At 40.5% G+C, this 21162-nt stretch overlaps 1 protein-coding gene across 4 annotated transcripts in view; it reads right to left on the bottom strand.

The window, feature by feature from the left end:
• Positions 1-21162, bottom strand: part of oxr1a (oxidation resistance 1a) — a 169062-nt gene that overhangs the window by 86795 nt on the left and 61105 nt on the right. For all 4 annotated transcript variants that reach the window (XM_014334212.2, XM_042221897.1, XM_014334211.1 and 1 more), the window contains one exon: positions 3747-3943. In XM_014334212.2, the coding sequence (XP_014189698.1) occupies positions 3747-3943 (197 nt within the window). The remainder of the gene's footprint in view (positions 1-3746; positions 3944-21162) is intronic.

The raw sequence follows: 21162 nt of genomic DNA, 5'->3' as shown, positions 1-21162 counted from the left end.
ATTTCCTTAGTCTTCTCTTCCATCACTCTTCTCTCCTTCCCTATTTATTCTCCTGTAAAACCTGTTCATTTCCTTTCTTTTCATTTTTCTTTTCTATTGTTTACCCATAGTTTCTCTCCTTTAACTTCTTTCTCCCTTTCAGTGTTTTCCTTTCCTTTACTCCCATTTGCCTCTACCCGTTTTCCACATTCCATTCCTTTCTTTTTCCTCACTTCTCTTCTTTTCCCCTCACACTCCTTTCCTACTTTTGCCACTTCTCTCTTCCACAGCCTCTCTTTTCTCTGTGTATTCCCCTCTCATTTTCCCTTTTCTCTTCTTATTTCCTTGTCTTTACTTCTTTATTCTCTTTTTGTTCTGGTTACACCCTTTTTTCTCCTTCAGCATGTATGTAGAGTTATACAGTTATCCATCAATTCTTCTTGAGCAAATCATGTAATGAAATGAGCAGTCTGAGCAATGGCTGATCCTCATCAACGTCATGTCTGGATGCTGCTCGCTCTCTTCTCGTTCTGAGTTACAGGATGCAGCAGTGACTGTAGCACTTTTAATTGAAGAACACCATCAACACTTACCCTCGGAGGTGGCGTCGCCTTGGTAGGAGGCTCATTGGCTGGGTTATTAAAACGTCTGTTGTGAATCTGCTATGTGCCTCTAATGACAGGTCTGTCTGAAGCTTGGCAGACAAGCGCAGCGAGTGGCCTGCCACATTATTGCTATCCCATTAGAATAAATTAGCATGATCATCCCTGCAGGAGCAGCCTGGCCTGGGTTTAAAAATGCCCCAGGGCTCCACATCCAATCGCGATAAGAAATAGAGAGATGGGACAGTCGCTCATCAATGTCTCATTATGTGATCCAGCCGTGTAAATAACTGGCAGATGCAGTATTTCTGTAGTCATGTGAAAAGTCGGGCCTTGATCTAATTGTGGTTTATCTAGGACAACGCTAGCCAGAGCAAATGATTAACTGCTATGACTCATGCTTTGGAACCTTGTACAATTTGTTACTTTGTAGTTAAAAGCCGTAAAAGCACAATAAGTCACGGTCGCATTTCATTTTATGGTTGAATGACTGTGACTTCCGACCCTGTGCTTTTACAAAGAGCCAGCAGCTGCCATTGAATTGGTAATGGATGACAAGAGCGGGCCGAACTGTCAACAGCCAGTCCACCTGTGTGGCCAAGCTTTTATCCCACAATTTCCTCTATTGATTATTGCCGACTGAGCTGATGGATCAGTCCGTTCTTCGCTCAATGCCCTGCTTAAAGCAGCGGCGTCGATGTGTAATCACTATAGAAAGTTCACTGGTGTGGCACCAGTAGAGCGGCACACCTTGAGCCAAATCGTGCCTGCTCAGTGGGGCACTGCGACCCTAAAGTGGCACGGTCCTGCAGCAACTCAGCTCTAAAGCTGTCCTCTCCCTGCAGAACAGCCACCGCTGCTGCACTGATTTACATGATTAATCAGACTGTATGCTCAGCCATGAAGTGAAATTCAAATGTACCAAGAACTCTAATAATAGAGCTGCAAGGGCATCAGACTAGAATTGCCATCGTACAGTTGTATGCCTTTGCTTGGTGCAATTTACATCCATGTTTGTCTAGATTTGATCTTTTCTGTTTTGGCTATAAAATGTTGTAGCTGCATAAATGTTTCTGTGAAAGTTTGTTACAACCAGCTAATGAATGTGCAAAACTGTGTGAGGTCACAGTGACCTTTTACCTTATCCCAAATCATTCACTCCTTCACTACTCCCTACTCCTACAGATGAGAACAGAATTATTAGCCTCAGCTGTGTATCCTTTTTTCTGGATAACAGCCTGAAGTCATTTGATGTAGTCTCACGCTTGCCTCCTGAGCAATCCCAGCACATTCTACTTTTGAGAATTTCTAAAGCGTCTACTGGCATGAACCTTGGTCTTCAATTCACCCCACAGATTTTCATTTGAATTCAAGTCAGGGCTTTGTGCAGGCCAGCCAGTAATGTTCACTTTGGTCTTCTAGAGGTAGCTCCTGTCCAGGAGCGACATATGTTTTGTTGGTTGTTGTCAAGCACACAACACAAGTCGCTCACAGCAACGACCCAATTTTGGTGCTGACTGCTTGGTTTCTATGACCAAAGAGATCTAGTTTCATGTCATCTGTCCAGAGGACGCATTCCAGTAAGCATAATCTTTCTCCAGGTTGTCCTTAGCGTACTTCACTCTGGCTTGTAGGTGTCTCTTCTACAGAAATTGAGGTTTTCCTGGTCTCCTACCTCAGAGACCCTTCCTGTGCAGCATTTTATTGTCTTCTTAATTCCCGACTACAATTCCCGACTTGGCTAAGTCATTCATTCTTGTGTTGGCAGTTGTTTAGACACATCTCTCATCAGTTTTCCTTACAGAGTCTTTGAAGTCTTTGGCATCCTACCTCTGCCAGGCTTGTTCTGGACTATGTGGCTCTCTTGATGATATATCTTACTCCAGTTTTTGACACTTAGAAGCACTGTGATAACTCTGTATATCCATCTCCTGCTTTGTGAGTATCAACAATTTGTTTTCTCAAATCTAAACTGATTTCTTTAGTTTTTGCCTTGATGATTTCTAGAGTGACAGCTCGAACCTTTGCTGAAGTTTTTATACTGTATGCTAATTGGAAGATAATCCTATTTTAAAGTAAGTTATCTTTGCACATCAGTGGTTTGTGCTCTGGCTCAATAAAACGCTCAGTTTTTCAGGGGGCTAATAATACTGACCACACCATACAGTCCATTATATAAAAAGTGATATTCTGGAGAAATTCTCTGTTGTATTGTATAATAGTTGTTGTCCAGAAGGCTACTTGCTGTTAAAGGTAGCAGTAGCCATCTTATTGCTACTTCCTGTTTTCTTATTAATGTATTTTAATAGCATCATATCACTGAAATTTACATACCCAAGGATTGTGTCATTTTAATTGCGGTATTATTAAATTGAACTAAAATGTCCTGTTCATATATTTATACACTTTTCTCTGAAATTCCTTCTGACATATTTGGAGCTTTACATCACTTTTTTTTCCTGCTCCTTCAAATCTGATTCCACAGCTACAGATAACTTCATCAGCTTGCTACATTAAACATCGAGTCCAAAAGCAACAATAACAATGTATTTGGATTCGGTATGACTTGCTTTAAAGCACACATTTGAAAAAAATCAAATAAAGCCAGCGTGAAAGGGACTGTGAAATAAAAGTAGAACAGGCCTACAGCAAGAAATACCTCGCAGATCACACTTCCACCTTCTAACCTCAACCCAAGCAGCTTGTGAAGTAAATCTCATCAATGAAGTGAACAGAGGATGCACCGCATTCATCAGTTTGGAAATTAGTTTAGCTCACACTCATTTCATTATCTCCAAAAAGTCAGCTCCCTAAAGGGCACTAGTACCAACCCACTGGCTGACACAGAAAGAGCCACAGCAGGCAGAGCCACCACCACCACCAGCACCACCACCACCAGAAATAGAATTCATCACAGGAACAACTCTCATCAGAGCCACATGATTAAAAATTATGTGAAGGAAATGAATCAGGAGTTGTGTAATGGGGAGAGCATCTGAAGAGGTGACAAGGGGAAGCTAAACTGAGTGAGAAATGCATGTCAGCAGCTCAGACGGTGCATTTTAATGTTGACTCAAGTAATAACTGGACATCAAATTCAGGCGAAATGTTCTCCACTGGCACACAGAGAGACAGGATCACAGCCCCAGCCCCTGTGTCATTTACCTATGGTGTAGCCTCTCTTCAGCTCGCCACATCGGGGGCTGCGGCGCTGGGAGTTGGTGGTGTTGTTTTCCTGCACCGCGAGGACGGTGGTTGTCTTGGCAACAGATGGCGCAGCCTTGTTGAGGGGCGAGGCGGGCACCAGTGTCGGGGAGAAACCTTGACTGGCAATATCCACCGACTGAGACTTCTTCTTCAGTCTGCAGAAGGGCAAACAAGGAGAGGAACGTGTTATTGCTATATTCACATGGTGTATGGATGAAAAGGCAGAGAGTGGACAGAGAAAAGATGAGTGACCTTCATCGTTCCAAGGGCGAGGGGATCAAAGCACATTTAAATCTGAGGCGGTTAGCTGTCACTGCGCTGTGTCACAGAAATGTAATTGTGCAAGGCAATTTTGCAGCGGCAAGGAAGTTGGTTGAAAGAATCAATAGGCTAATTGCAATCTTGTTAAGGGTGAATTTATTAGCATTGCTCTGCTTGCCCAGTGTAGAGCTGTCTCTACTGTAAAAAGGGATTAAATGGTGGGATATTGGAGAAGAACAGCGGGAGTCCAGAGCTCAGGAAACAGCGAGTAACAAGCTACAAAAGGAAAAAATCAAGTAGAGGGTATAAGAATTTACGGAGGTGGAAATGCTTTTATTTCATCTAGAATATACTAAATCCTTTTTCATCCTTTTTCATATACTAAATCCTTTTGCATCTGTTTAACCAAAACACCCCTGGACCATTCACAAGTGGCCCAGAATCCTGCTGCAAAGATTTAACATTAAACAGCTCTAATGTAGCTCCATTTCACTGGCCCATCATCAACTTTAGATTTCATAATTAATTTTTAGAGAGCTGCTTAGTCTGGTGGCATACATGACATCTTACATTTAACTAGTTCTTAAAAGCCCTGTAACGAGGGCTTAAAGCTCTAGCACACGTGTCTTGGAAGCCACGGTTCATAAACTCAGATGTGCTTTCACTTTTGACTTGTGGTTGGGATGCCTCATGATTCAGCAGAATTAAACACCAAATCAATTTAGTGAATCTGTTTAACTGGGCAAAACAAATCTGTAAGAAACCACTGCCTGTAATCCCAGTTTACTTATAGCTTTGACTAACTGGGCCTGCTTGGGCACAAATCTTCATCATCACCCTGAAGTTGTTCTTTTTGATGAACCACTTACTGTATCCATCCTCACTGGCACCTACATGAATAAATGGATGTATGTGACTGGTTATTTTTTATACTCGATACCTCCATATTTACACTGTTGTCTGTCACATCAATTCAATTTAATTTAATTTGCATAGCCCCAAATCACATCAACAGTAACAGTTGTAAGGTAAAGACCCTACAAGAATAAAGAGAAAACTCTAACAATTAGATGACTCCCTATGAGCAAGCACTTGGTGACAGTGGGGAGGAAAAACTCCCATTTAAAACCAGGCTGTAGGAGCAGCAGCCATCTGCCCTTTTGACCTCCTCAGACTGTACCAATGTTCTCCATCCACTTGGAGATATATATGTCAGGCTGTACCAGAAACTACCAGTCAGATTGACTGGTAGTACTCCACGGATATCTGGAGAGACCAAAATAGAAGGGTTTTTTATTCCCTTTGTTAGCCATGTTGCCCTTCTGCTAATATCTAATCTCCTCTGTTGAAATTAAAACATTTTCTCAATCTCATTAGCCAAGCCATGAGATGGGAACTTAGGGTATAAACAACATTTTTAATAAACTGCATGAACTTCTAGTGCTCATTGTAAGCAACCAAATTGGCAAGTTTGCTAGCAGACTTGCCAAAATTTGCCAAGTAAGCTAGCAGGAAGTTAGCTGGGAGTGCTAACTTTGTATTGATTAAAATTGTTTGTAATTCTAAAAAAAAAAAAAAAGGCCTAAATGGGGAAATGAGCATAACAAAAGAGAATGCAAAAAATAAAGAGTAGCCCTTGGTGTTAACATGACTACACCACCATCTTGGCTAATACCTAAAGATGCAACAAGCAGACCTTGTTGTCAAGCTACATAGCTAATCTTAGTCATGTAGCGCATTTGCATTTTGTAAAGTAGTTTTTCCTCCATTACCACACTGAATTCAAATGGCTAAACAATTAAACAGAAGCTACAGTGCAACATGTAAAACTCTCTTTTCCAGTAAAAAGCTTACAAAATTTGAATGCTTATGTAAAGGGCATCAAAAGGCATGCACTGGCTGAGGTAGGTCAAATATAATCTGCCTACAACAAAAAACAAGTCAAAGCCTATTAAAAGGCTGATGAGATCCCAGGTTTGGGTTTTACATTTATAAATGAGTTAACTGAGCTAATCTGAACAGGTAATCCCACAACACTCAGCAGCAGGTTTATCCACTTACATATGGTCGCAAAGCCACATGTGTAAACATACAGAATAAATCACACTAACACACTGACACACTCATACAAAAGCATCTAAAGTGGTAGTAAAAAAAAAATACAAATAATAAAAATTAAATTCTTGGGTGTTCCAGCAAAAACGTTGTCAATCAAAAAAATGGCTCCTAAAACACTTTCTCCTATACACTGAAAAAGTCCTGAAACAGCAATACAAGATTCCCAGTGCTGCGCTCCCTCGCACACACTTCACACTTTCAATCATTCCAGCAAAACTGCTGAAGCGAACAGAATCTTTCTGGCCATTTCACCCAAGTGCCCATCCCCACATGGACCAAAGCAACACACATGACCATAGTGTCTAAATCGCTAATGAAAATGCACAATCTCTATGGAAATGTCCTTCACTGTGTGCTCTTTTTAAAATCAAACAAACTGAAGCAGTCAAGAGAAGGTGCCAAACAGAGCAGGTTGAGCTGCAAAAATTATATAGATGTTTTCCTTCAGTCAATTCAGTGAAAACACACAGTTGGTATATTTCTACAAATATACCAACTAAAAATTGACCCCATCTCTGTACCTTTTATATTTGCATGTACATATATTCTCCATCACATTCTGTCTCGTCTTTCCATTAATGCATGCAGTGGAGGTTTTGACAGAGCTGACAAAGGCTGACACAAAGTTAGCTGAATGTGCTAGATTGTACTTGTTTTGAGGACACAGACATGCTGCTGCTGTTAATGGCAGGACCAGAGAGAGAAAAGACACAGACAGACAGACAGACAGACAGACGGAGAAAGAGAGTGAAAGAGTGTCAAGCTATGTGAAGTCTATCTGCTTTCCCTTAGGAGTTAGTACTAATTACTGTCTCATCAGTAGAACAGAAGCCCTTCTTCTAGCTCTGTTTCACTAAGCTACAAGGCCAAACGGTATCAAAACGCGTGTGTGTCAGAGTTCAAGAACAGAATTGATGTGTCTAAGAAAGCAAGATGGAAACAGAAGCAAAGAGGTAAAGAGAAGGACAACGCATGTGAAAAATAACGTATTTGTGCCTTTGTGGGTGTTTACATTTTCATTCTTTTTATAATATGGAGGCAAAAGTCAACTCAGTGGCAATATTTTTATGAACTTATTCTTTAGTTTCAAGTCTTTTTAAAAGAAAAATCATCAACAGTCAGTTTAAAAGAAGAATGAGACAGTAAAACACACAAAGCACAACAAAGAAACAAATTAACATTTGTAAAGACAAAATATTAATGTGGAAAGGCACACCCATCACCTGTCACCCCCAGCTAGCATGGCAAAACAAATATGCACGTCTCAAAGGGGACCTCTTTTTCATATTTTCTTTACCAGAGGCAGGCAATCAAAAGGAAGCTGCCACAGAAAATGAAGGGACCTCAAAGGCTTGTTTTTTGGACATTGACTGAACCGAGGAGATTTATCAAGGCAGAGTACAGCATAAGTAAGAATTATTATTTTGTTCTTTCATTTATTCAACCCTAGTGTAATAATCCACACGATAAAATATGGAACTGGAAATGAGCACAACAGGTCCCCTTTAAAGAGTTTAAAATGTACTTTGCCAGGGCTAATTACATTAACTGTTCCCATACATGTTTGACTGTTTTTCAGTCTAAGCAGTTTCAAGTCTGTGTTGTAAAACCAAGTCAAGGCAAATAGCTAAGGAACTAGAGAGTACCCATCAACTGCCCTTTAAATATGTGCTGTTAAGTTAAACCCTTTAATTAGGATGAACACTGAAAAATGTGGGGAAAAAATCATAACATGAACTTCAACTCAGCATAAGCCATTATTAGCTTAGCACTCAAGTCTCTGACTGCACTGTCAAAGACGAAGGTATGTTTTTAGGTAATGCAGGTTTTAAAAAGAAAGAAGGATAAATGGAAGTCGTACAGGCATAATGATGTACTAAAATAATAATAATAATAATAATAATAATAATAACTATAAAAATTTATAAATAATATTCTATTTAAGGCCTCAGTGCAGCACTGTTTACAACTCTTTATGACCAATTACATGCTAGCGAATGTCAACAACCTCCTAAAACCATTCACCGAGTGGTTGTGGAATACACTTTTCCCTAGTGATTGGTATTTGCTAATCAGTCTCTTGGCCTGCATGAATGGGACTTGAGCAATCAATTTCACCGTAGCTGAAACCTCCAGCAATCACTAACAATCTTCCACGGAGTAAATATTTTTCCTGCAGTGGTTTCCAGATGGTTGCTAACTGGTCCTTAGGCCTGTGTGACTTAGGCCTAGCTTCTTTATGATTTTTTTTAGTATAGTTTTTGTTATTCCTGGAATAGACCAGACCAGTTTGCATACTGCAAGTCTCAAACCATACAATATAAACCTCTGTCTCTCTCTCTATGGCAATGCTTTACAGTGGTAGCGCAATTAAACTGGCAACCATTCCTGCAACCTGACAACCCCGACATGTCTGAAACATTCCACCTTAATCTCTATGCTTTTAAGTTTTTCTTTCTTTCTTTTTTATTACTTTGTGTCCAATAATGCTTGTTTAATTTTGTTTTCTTGCTGCAGTAGTTTTACTATAGTGTCAGCATTTTCTACTGCATTCAGACTGTTGACATTTCCCACTGCCACAGGCTATGTAGTCAGGTAACAATGTCTGGCAAGGATCACTTGCGTTGCATTCACACATGAATTTCTCAATGATATATATACACACACACACACATATATATATATATATACACACATATGAAAAAAAAAAGTTTGCCACGTTTGTCTTTTCCATTTCAGCCTTATATAAAGCCTTATTATAAAGTTGTGCTGAGAGCTAATCTGAGGTCCACAGAGTCTTTTCTAATGAGCATCCTAGCTCAGCTTACAGGTTCAGGACCCAGGTGGGTGGTAGCCTGAGAACTGAGATGCTGTGTACCATCATCAGCTTTACTCTTCAGCAGCTTCTGTTTCCCACTGCGACTAACGGAGGAGCAAATGGCTGTAATCCCTTATACAGCCTAAGAATTGAACTTAAACCGCAGATTTTAAGTCAAAAGTAATGGTAACTTATCTAAAATATGCACGTTCAAATCTATAGCACAGAAGAGAGAAAAAAATCTGAATCAAACAAGAGGGGACTGCACAAGCTAAACTGTTCACACATGCATAGTCATTCTGAGCTATTTGGAGTGTGGCTGTCGTGGATGATTCAAAGCACTCCCAACACAACAAATTTACAACACCAGATTTAACGAGTGGTGGATGTAGTGGACTGGTTTGCTTTGTATCAGGCTGAAAGTGTGAGCTGTTAGAACGAGACAAGAAGCATGCCGAAGGTCAACAGCCAGCCTGCCAGATGGCGTAGCAGTTAATGATGTAATGGACACCCTTGCGTCACCAGTAGCTACTGTTTCCCAACCACATGGCTGCTTCATGTTTGGAACTTTCACAACTGATAACACCACAACTGTGAAACCCATAAAGAAGCCCTAGTGGGAGCTTGCAGCAAGTATAAGAGGCTTTTCCTTTCACACCAGTGAGGAACTATAGAGCACCACAGAGGAATGAGAGACACATGTCGACAAAGCCAGCAGCTCGGACTGATTCCTATCTGCGAGCAAATGCTCACTCAATGATGAACAGAGGGAGGGTAAAAAATGAAAGAAAACAGACACACGGGCATTTTGTTTTCTTCCTCACTTTCGTGATCTGACCTGGACCAGGAGGCAGTGGTACATTTGCAGCTCTGCCAAACTGGCATCAGTAAGATTATCCAACTCTACAGGGATCCACGTGACTTGGCAAAAGGATGCATAAACAACAGGAAATTTGGGGCTAAGTCAAAACACGCTTATCGCTCCCCTACTAAGAAGGATTAGACCTTGAAAAAAGGGGGATGCGTTTGCAGTGCCTTCCAGTGCTCCTCTTTGCTTTGCTTCCAGTTCCCTGTCATGAACAAAAAAGGAGTTAAAAAATGTTTCATATTTTTTATTTATAGCAGAACTGATAGTAATACTAATACTGCAAATGGTTAACTATAGTGTGTCCTCAATAAGCTGTTAAAAGGCACTCAAGGTAAGGAGATTGGATTATCTCTGCACCTTCCTTCACAACTAAGTGAACAGCATTTTCCAGGTTGCACTAGGCTGTTTTTAGTGAAAAGCTTTGATAAACCCACGCAATGCGACAAATAGCACAAAGGCCGCTAGCGTAGTGGAGGTTTTAATGCTTTTTTATGACTATATATTATACACGATGTTTTAGGGCCCTGCTCGTACAGGACTGCTTTCATGTTCTTCCCATATTATGTTTCATTGTGACGTTGCTCTCGCCACAACGTCTGTGCAGGGAGGAGCTCGGGGTCGATGGAGGAACAACAAAAGGGTCTTGCTTTTAGAGGGTAAGGACAAGAAATCATTCAGGTTGGAGGACTTGTTGCAGTTTTAATTGAAACATTTTAGGCCAAACCACAAGTAGGTGTGACATCTGATGAATCCTAAAAACTAATAAGGCACTTAGTTATTTTGATCACATGAACAACTTCATTAACATACAGCCAGGCAAGGGAATATCTTCTACTTCTTAAGTATCTCTTAATCAACATCCTCACATCTTCATACCATGCAGCACTCACATCAGATTGCTAGACATGAAAAAGAAAACAGTTATGACAAAAACGACTTGACAACTGAAGGGTTAGCTAAAGCCTAATAAGAACGAGTCAGTTGCTATCGATGCTGTGCTTCGACACACGCAGAAAGAGAGAGAGAGAAAGAGCAACAACAACCTGTGGCCATGCATGTTAATGAGCCTCTTTTTTACGCCTCGAAGCAAAATGAAATACGGCTCAGACCCCGCCGTCCTCTGCTCTGCGGTTAGACACCTCCACATAATGATCTATGGAGCTCTACGCCACATTACGCTCATCTTCCCTTCCTAAATGCCAAAGCACCAATTCCATGTCAAAGGTTCATGTGACGATTTTGACCAATGAGGATTTAAACTCTCCCTCTGTAACTAAGCGGCGAGAACAAAAGCTAAAGGCCAGCTGTGACGCAGGCAAAAAGTTAAACAACAGAAAAGTTAGCAACATTATTAAATCCTGTGTCAGGTCGGCTGTGACGGTGTTTGCTACAGAGCATTTGTCATCTGGAGCCGGGAAGCATCTATAAAATGCCACTTTTCAGCCAGACATGAACAATGCAATCAAGAAGTGAAGCTACAATTCAATCTCATTAAAGAGCTTTCCAACAAATGATTCGTTGTTCCTGACACATCTGATGCTCAGCAATTCCTTGCCCCCCCTCCCATTATTTAATTCTTTAAGACCCCTGACATTCTTTTGGCCTTCTTATGTCTTGTTTTGCGGTTTGTCACTGGCAAAGGCAAACAGGCCAACATCAGCATCAGCAGGTGGATTAAAGAAAGAAAAAGAAAGTGCCTCGGTGTGTGACTTTCTTTCTCCAGTGTTTCGCTATAATAAGGAAATGAGATGTGCTATAGGAACAAAACCAAGATAGAGATAAGGCCCACAAGCACAAGAAAAACTACACAGATGGTGATAGCTCTGCCCAGACTCATTGATAATAAAGCCAGTGAGAGTCGGGTATAGAAGTACTTTGCACTGTTATCTTGAAATACACTTTACAACTTTTTTTAAGGCAGCTGCCATTCCTGCTGTGAAATCAACTACGTTCTAAAAGTTAAAGTTCTTCTATAATATAAATCCTTAAGCTAACAGAATGTAAGTAAAGCTACTTTTTATTCCGTGTCCTATCAACAAAATGTTCACATTTTAAATGAAAAGCCTGCCACAAATACCTCAGTTTGTTAGGAAGGAGTTTACAGTGCATGGGATCTTTTTTTTTTTAAACCGAGCTACCAAATTGGGTAACTCTACTCATATTAGTATCATCTGTGAAACTTCTGGTATCATACCCGATTTTAAACTGCTTTATAAAAAAGCTTAAACATTGGTAGCCTTTGCTCAACTCGAAAAAAATTCTAGTTATATATAAATGTTTCGGCAGAATCAGAACTTTTACTTTTCTTTTGCTTAATCCATCCATCTATCCTTATCTCATTCAAGGTGGCCAGTCTTTCACACAGCTAACTTACAGACAGACAAAAACTCACACACACTCACTCACACTACAACCAATTTAGAATCACCAATTAACCTAACCAACATGTCTTTAAAGTGTGGGAGGAAGCTGGAGTACCCGGAGAAAACCCACAGGACGAGCAAGCCCCTCAGGAAAAGGCCTCCGGCTGTAGAGTACAGAAAGTCTACCTGCACCTGTGTTTTCAGTTTAAAATTCAGCCCCCATGGCTGTGGGTTAAAAAAAATCCTCCAGACACCAGTTTGTCCTCCTTAATCAAGCCTTAACTGATTGCGCAGCATTACACTCTAAAATAATACCGGACGAAGACACTAGCAAACATAATGCTTCACTAGCCAACCATCCCTGGAGATGTGTCTAATGATTTCTCCATCACTTAGCAGCTGCATCTGCCAGCAATGTTGAACAGCTCCATTCTGATCAAAAACAGTCCATAAATCAACAGTTCGGTTGGTGAACACACAGCTGGGAGGCATGCAGCTATCACTCTCTAAAATGTATCAATATCCAACAGAAACACCCCTCAGCCACAGCCTTTCATTTGACTAACAGAAGAATTATCTTAGCTGACACAAGGCAGGGAGAGAAAAGAGGAAGATGGAAAAGCAAAAATCGCTGCTTCATTTTGTGTCTGTCTCTGACTCGGGGCATGTTTTTCTCTCATACTTTTCTTTTCTAACTCCGTATCACTCAGACAGCAAACACGGACACATACAGTGAAAAAAAGAGAGCGTGCACACGTGCGCTCTTTGTCCCCATCTTGGAGACAAACACAACCCTTCAGACTCAGCCGCTCGATCACACAGCTTTCGGTGTTTGACTCAGTGAGTATCCGTGGGGCCCAGGGACCGTTACTGCTGCCACTGCAGTCTTCCACTGTCCTCCTCCTTCACCTCCTCCGCCGCCTCCTCCTCGTTGCTAGCCTCAGCCTCGCTCCTGCACTCTCATTTGCTGAGCGCCGGTGACAGGCAGCAACACAATTGGTCAGCGACGGTACTGGATACAACGTCATGCCACTGTGGCTTGTGGCGGTGCAGAAATCAGAGACGTGTTGTGAGTTATTGGCAGTTTTTCAGCAGTGTGTGGAGTATCATATTAGATCATTACGTCTGGAAGAAGCTGGAGGGGCAGGACAGACAGCGGAGATGAAAAGGAACGTTTTAATTATCACCGTTATTGGCTTCCCACATAGCATCTAATTTGTTTGAAAGAATAATGTGCAAATATATCCCAGAGCAACAACAGTGCATTTGTGAAAAAAAGTAACATGGAGCAGAAGCACCAACTGCTACAAATTGCTTTTTGCTTATTGTGGATCCCATCACCTATATTTGTGCACAGTTTTCTCATAATCGTTGCATTATTCGGGATTCTTTAAACCATGGCAACTTTGTGGCATGCTATGTGTTGGGTTCCTGAGTTTGGTGACCACAATACACTGAACAGGAATGGAGACAATGTAAGAGAGATGCACTCGTGCTGTGTAAGATTTTAGAAAATACACCTCATTTTGAGAGTTGAAAGATCAAATTGGATGAGACTTTCCAACTAAAAACCTAATTTTGTGTAAGCTCTTTTTAAATGCATTCAGACTGAGTGTAAATTTAAGTCAATCTTGAAGTTGGTGTAAGGCGGAGGTCCCCAACCCCGGGGCCACGGACCGAGTTGTTTGGTACCGGGCCGCGAGAGTTGAGGTCCGGGTGTGAAATTTATCGTTTTCAGGGTTTTTATCGTTAACTCGGTTTCCCTGGGTCTTTTCCCGTGCTGTAGTTATGTGTCTTATTTTGAAAGAAATATTTACACGTTACCATAGCGATCAGAGAGCATTAAAGGGGCAGAGAGGAGGATGTTACTCTCAATATTGTTGGTGCATTTCAGGAGGACGCTGGTAATAAAGTTACACAATTACACAGTGAATTCGCGTTTATTATTATATTTACAAAATACCACAGTTTTTGTCTTGGTCGTATCATTTTATTTTGTTGTATTTATCCGCGACACCTTAAAGGCCAGTCCGTGAAAATACTGTCTGACATTAAACCGGTCTGTGGCGCAAAAAGGTTGGGGACCGCTGGTGTAAGGCGATGTAAAATTGGCATACTGTCTACAGTGATGCTGGTGTTTCAACAGTTTCCAGTTCATGGCAAGCTTAGGCGGGGGTGGTTCCTGCCTCATTCCTTAACATCCAAACTAATTTCCTGTCATCTGAGGGTGACAGTTTGGGTCATCTGCAACATTTAGGCAAAGGGGTGACACATCCAAATAACTTGCAATTACGTACAGCTATTTGAACTGATAGTGTTGGACCTGGAATGGACCTCAACCCTATTGTAGAATTTTGGGCTATGCTGGGTCTGTACCAGGAAACCCAATTTAAATGAACTCCACAAATTCTGCTAAAAAGAGTTGTCAAATATCCAACCAGAATTAAACCAGAAGGCTGTTGATGGCTATCAAAAGCACGTGATAAAGATGCTACTTGCTAACTGATATTTTACCAAAAACTAATGGAGAATATGTATTTTTACATATATATTTGAGCCTCTTTGTTTCATTTTTATCCTGTCAATTAAAGAAAATCCAAAATAAATTCAAACTCGGTCCTTGTTAGATCAAGTTATCATCGAAAAGTCATTCCATAAAAAGTCAACCAAACCTACAATAAAGTTTCCACCTGACATTCTAAGAATCTGCAAAGAAAAAATTGAGGTCATTTTGAATTTCAGGAGAAAAAAAAAAGGTGGGACAGAGCTATGTTTACCACTGTGTAGCATCCCCTCTTATTTTAACAGACTGGCTGCTGGACTTTCAAAAGGGGATTCAAGTTGTTAAACGGTCCTGGCTTTTCTCTGCTGTAGTTTTGCTGAAAGCTCTAGATTACAGGCATTTGTAGCTGAACGGATCACATGGGTGTGGACCAAGCTGCTATTTTCAGGGTGTCACATGAGCTTGTTTTCCTTCCTGCTTTATTGTATGTGAAAAAGTTGTCACTCTTGGTACAAGAACATGACACTCTTCTGTCCTTGTTATTAATTTAAATGATTTAACACAACTGTTAGATTTTAATTGTCCACAAGAAGTTTGATGCAAGGAGTCAGGACATCTTCACCTAGCTACACCTAACTGAGCATTAAAAAGCTTTAAAGTAAAAACTGCAATGTGTCATTTTTCTAATGCTAGCAAAAGCCTGGAGAGCTTTTGGTTTTATTCATCAGTTCAGAGTTTTCTCTTTAGTGTCGAATCTGCTCTTATTTGTTGTTACTAATTAGTCTGGTTGCTATCAGAAAAGCTTCAGGAGCGGAGTGGGCAGAGGGTTTGGTGATATAAGGTGGACTAGTGGGAGGGGAGTAGTTCAAAAGTTAAAAAAAATAAGACAAAATATTTTTTCCTTCTTTCTTTTCTCTTTTGTTTGGGTCTGAGAGAGAGATAAACAAAGCTGCCGGTGATACAAACATCCCATCTGACACAGAGCAGAGGCTGCTGTGAAACCATGCTCATTTGTTGAAGCGCAACCCTTTGATTGGCTGCCTGCTCTAATTAGAACAAAAAACATATGCTAGACTCCAGCCGTCTCATTAACACCATGTCCTTGAAACAACACCGAGCGGCCCTGCTGTCTGACTGTGGACAGATTCAAGCTCTACACATGAAGGGCGCTACATGTTGTAACTGGTATAAGTGGCCTTGAAAGGCCTAAGCCTTTCTTTTCCTATGGTGAGCATGAGGATGCCCATTTCTGTGGCACTACCGTCACATGCTGGCCCAAAATTATTTGGACTTGGGTTTTCATATGAGCAAATACTAGTGCTTATCCTTGCTTAATTGCATTTGAGATGCTTGTGTGAAGCGTTTGATTGAGCAGGGTTTTAAGAAAACCTTTAGTTGGAGAGAATATTATAGGTACTTTGAGCTGCTCCCTTTTCCCCCCCAAGGGGTCACCACAGTGGGTGAGTGGATCCACATATTTGATTTCCCCCCAGTTACTTCCCTGCCAAGCTTTGGAATGGCGCTAGAAGTACATTTGCTTGCGACCCCCAAAGCTGGCCTTCTCTTTCACATGTCAGACAAACACGATGCACATACATAAGATCAAATATGAGCTTGTTCCACTGTGGGCTTATAGAACTGGGATGTCAAACTCATTTTACATGCTGGAAATTTCCCCTCCTGTCAGTGTAAAGATGTTTAACTACACATTCAATCTCCGACATATGTAATGTAAGATAAAGAAGTGCAATTTTAACAGTACATCTCGGTGTTTCTACATGATATAGAAATCCTGCTAGAGTAAATGAACAAAATTTGTCAACGTGGCTCTTTGTACTTAAACTGAAAAGAAAGAAATGCGTAAAATGACAGAAAAAAAAAAACTGGGTTGCTCATTGCCCACACTGTGCTATCATTATAAAACAAAAAGTTCCCTTTAATTTACAGAAAATGTCCTTTTTTATGGACATGCTGTAAAAAACAAAAACAACCCCAAACAACATTTCTAAAGTACATCGAGAAAAAACGGAAACTTTTCTGTCATTGAAATATTTATTACTTATTTACTTATATTTACTTATGGCGTAAATGGCCCTGGCAGAGGTAGTCTTTAGCAGGAAAAGCTGTGGAACTTATGAAAATACAGTTTATACAGGTTTATTCCTTTCTACAGTTTCCAGAACTATCCATTGGGTCTTTGCTGAGCTGATTGGATCCGCATTAAAATTGTCCCTGTTCAAAGTTACAAGCTAACATTTTCAGACACAGAATTTGAACATCCAGTAACTGAGCAACTAAAGATTACAGTGTTGAGAAAACTGAAAACACAAGCTTTAAAATTGGTTCAAATTAAAATTCTGTCAGGTCTGACAGCCGTCAGCAGCTGTGCTGCCACATTTTGATAGCAACTGTAAAGACAACGTGTTCTGAATTCCCTACAGTTCACACCTGTGATTGCCTTCATCTCCATAGCAACAGCATACAGAACGAAATATGATTTCTCTGAATTAAAACTGGTGACCACAACACAAAACACAGGCTTCTGTGTTCAGTGACATTGAAAAGATTGGCAGTCCTTCACGGTGCAGTTCTAATAAACCATGCTCCTGGAGGAGTGACAGGCTACATAAAGGTTATATTTTTTATTCTTGTTTTTGTATCTCAGTACAGTCGTCTCCTCTGTGTATCTGTGCGAAATTCTATGAGTTGCAAAAAAAATTAACTTCATTGTATTTTCTCACTTGCACATCTGTTCATTGTTTGATGGCAAGCGCTGACTGGAGGCACCGTCATCTGTTAGCACTGGTGTCACTGGCACCAGCTGATCAGGTTACACGTCCTAGATAGTCCGAAGCTGGAGGCGTACTTTGGTTTGAGGTCACTCTGGTCAAGCCTGACTTGTAAAGAACTGCAAATGTGTATACCTGGAAGGATAAATCTCCTCCTTCCAGTCCACAGTTTTATTTCTTGAATCAACTCTTCCTTTTCTCATCTTTTCCCACGCTCTTCTTGTCAGTCATTATCCTCCCTCTTTCTGCCCTCTATACAGTTGGCAGTCTGGTCAGCTCAAGCCGGTCAACCTGATGTCGTTCTGTAGCAGGAGCCATTGGCAGAGCTTGGCACATTGTGCGGTCTGCTGAAATTCACCGAGCACACTCACATAAGTGGAAATGGGAAGGGCCTCTCATACTCACAAGTGCACACAAATCCACCAGCACACTTGACATAAAATACTGTTGGATAGGACAAATCCGGTCGACAAGTTAGGAAAACATCAGTGGCTTGGCAAGTGGTTAACCTTTCAATAAGTGCAGATATAAGGAGGATAAGAAGTGTCAGATCAGGCCGAATCTAGAAGATAAGAGTGTGTGCCGTATTGCTCGGAGAACGAACAGCTCCCAAATGGAGAGTGACAGTTGAGATGGACATAGCAAATGAAGACAGAGCCTCAAGGATGTCTATGTGCGGCTGTCAATCACATCAGACTCTCACACCAAATCATTATTACACAGAAGCTATAAACTGGTGCTCTGACGTGAGATGTAAGTACAAAAAATACCTTCCAGTCAAAGTAAAACAACTTTCATTAATGAGAGTCTTCACATTTATATCAATCTTCTGCATCTAATTATCTAATTTGCCAGGATTGCATTTAATTGCTGTCTTATGTGAAATCTCCTTTAATTGGTAGTAAAGCACACACATCCAACGGACCCGCTTCTTGTTTTCTCCATCACAATGTGGAGTTACACAAGGACAGATAAACAGTTCATTTGGTGTGAAAAATGTTATCACTTATCTTTGCAGCAATAAATTGTGGTCACATCTCATCCAAACATAAAAAAGCTCTTCCAGGCAATCTAGCAATAAACCTCACATTTGTGTGAACAGATAGCTTGAATGTGGGTGAACCAGCAAATCAGGTTTAAAATTTCAAAGTCAATCAAAGCCCATGGAAGGTGGTGCTAAAAATAGGTTTCTCACTCTAATCTACATGGCAACTAGCCTAAACACAATGGAGGTATACTACAATGACTTTACCACTGAAAAGACACTGTTAATGACTGCATTACAACCTGCAGTAAAACGAAGGGCTTTATGCAACTGTTTTTTCCCAAGAGTGGTGCCAAGGACTTCTGGCCTTACTGTGGCAATAATAGCAAATGTTAGTTAATAGTAGTAAATGTTACACAAGGACAAATAGGCTAATAATTATTCAGACATGTCCTAGAAATTAATCAGGATAGAACGTTAACTTCACAAAGCAAAAACAAAACAAAACAAAATGTTAAAAATATTGCAGCTCATTTTTTAATAATTAAATTTTTGTGTGCGTGCTAGCAAGCTAGCAAAACACACTGGTGTCCTTGCTATTACAAATTCAAACTGCTTCTCGGTGCAGATATGTCTACACCACAGTAGTGTTTTTTATTCTCGTTGGAAGTGTTGGCAAGTCAAAAGCCAAAAAATAACATGGTGCACAGTCTTGTGTCAAAAAAAGAGAAAAGAAAATAAAGGCAAGATTTAAAAAAAACAAAACACCGTTGACATTGCGAGACAAAATCTCTGTTCCTTGTCTACGTGTAAAAGCTAAAACAGAGTTTTGTTTTTAAAAAATCTTCACCTGGGAAGGTGTTTTCCTAAAGCTTTGTTCTCGATGATCTAAAACTACATTTACATGTGGACGAAAACACAAAGAAAAGCGTGCCCCAAGCTAGCTTAGCTAGAATGCTACTTTCTGCTACTCCCTTTTTCAGTATGGGTCACCACAGCATGTAGCACCACATGTTTGATCTGGGAGATTTTACATCATATACCCTTTCTGGCACAACTCCAAAGGTATTTTTGTCTCCCAGTGGGATGAAACCGGGGCTCTTTTCACAAATGCATAAACCACTAGACTATGGAAACACTGACTAGCTTAGCTTAGAAAATAACAAAAGACAAACAGCTGTCCTGAGTCTTTCTAAACTAAAATACCTCTAATTCTGGTTTAAGACTGCACTGTTCTTACAATGTCTAACAAGTTTGTTAACTTAGACTATTAGAGTCATAACTGCCACCAACTTGGTTTCAGACACAGTACAGACTACATCTCAATCATCAGGACTTTATATTTGCTATAATCAAGAATTTAAACTAAAAAATATATGTTTATGTTTGATTGTTAAAAAAATAAAATTACTAGAGCACATGACTAAATCTGAGTGACCAACAGTAACTTACAGTATTGTGCTAGGGTAGGACAAGTAAGAGAAGAAGCTTAATTCTCCCATCAGGCATCACTTAGTGAACAGCCTGCCTTACTGCTACAGCAGCCAACTAGCGTCACGCAGCCAGCTACACTTGACATTCCCAGCACAGCTCAAACGGGACATCTGTTAGCTTCATGCAGCAAGGCGACCATGAAATACTTCCTTCATTTATAGGTATCATTGAAGAACTGCCCAGCTGCTTCGGTATTAATTAGCAGTGCAAACTGGTGAAACTCAATATAAAGTTAATATGCTGCGAGAAAGCAAATTTTGCAACACAGCTTATCCAGTTAAGAGCAGACAGTGTGCTCACTCTGAGTAAATTCTTTATCTAGTGAGAAAAATAAACATATATGCAGATACAGGAAGATTAGAGGGGAAAAAGCTATAAATCTACCTCCTATACAGAGCCACTATTTGAATTCAGCAGCGTCGAGGCTGTAGACTACATCTGGTGCTCAAGAAGTTTGAGAGTAGATAATACTGACAGGTATAACCAGTTAAACACCCTTTAATCTATTCCTTCTGAGAAATGATGAAATTGCTCCCACAATTGCTCCCACTATCCTCCAGCGACCTTGCTGTCTCTCCTGTCGGTAAAAGGTAAAAGGTTTGCAATTGATGGGTGAACTTTAAACTGAAGACGTCATTCCATCAAAGACCACTGTCGCCACGGTGGACAGGCCTCTTGAGAAGACAGACAAATCATTCACATGAAAACGTTGCTATTTTAAAAAGGCACGATTGCTCAAAATGAGAGTATTTGATGGAATGGCAGAAAGAAAAAGGTCTCTCTGAAGCAACCGCTCTCTCTCCTTTGTCCGCTAACGGCTTTCCACATCGCTTAACTGAAATCTCAAGCCAGAGTGATAATGACAGAAATTTACCTTTACTGCGAACAAACATCGCTGCGACATCTATCCATTTATGAGACTCTTCAAAAACAAAGTACTGTCGACAAAAATGCATCTGAACATATCGACGAGCACAGATGCGCAACCACTTTGGTAGTAAAATGAAATGGAGCACAGATGAATGTACCCAAGGAAAACTCAGAACTGTTCTCACTTATTAAATTCCATCAGAAACACCTAAAAACTAGGATTTATCATCCCTAGTGCCTCACAAAATTCAGCTGTAGGGATTCATTATCTACTCGACTACCCTCACTAACACCAATCCATCAAC

Source organism: Haplochromis burtoni, unplaced genomic scaffold, assembly GCF_018398535.1.
Source record: "Haplochromis burtoni strain Fernald_Lab_line unplaced genomic scaffold, NCSU_Asbu1 Contig_76, whole genome shotgun sequence".
NCBI lineage: Eukaryota > Metazoa > Chordata > Actinopteri > Cichliformes > Cichlidae > Haplochromis > Haplochromis burtoni.
The sequence above is the reverse complement of the archived record's forward strand: the minus strand, read 5'-3'. Positions and strand labels throughout refer to the sequence as shown.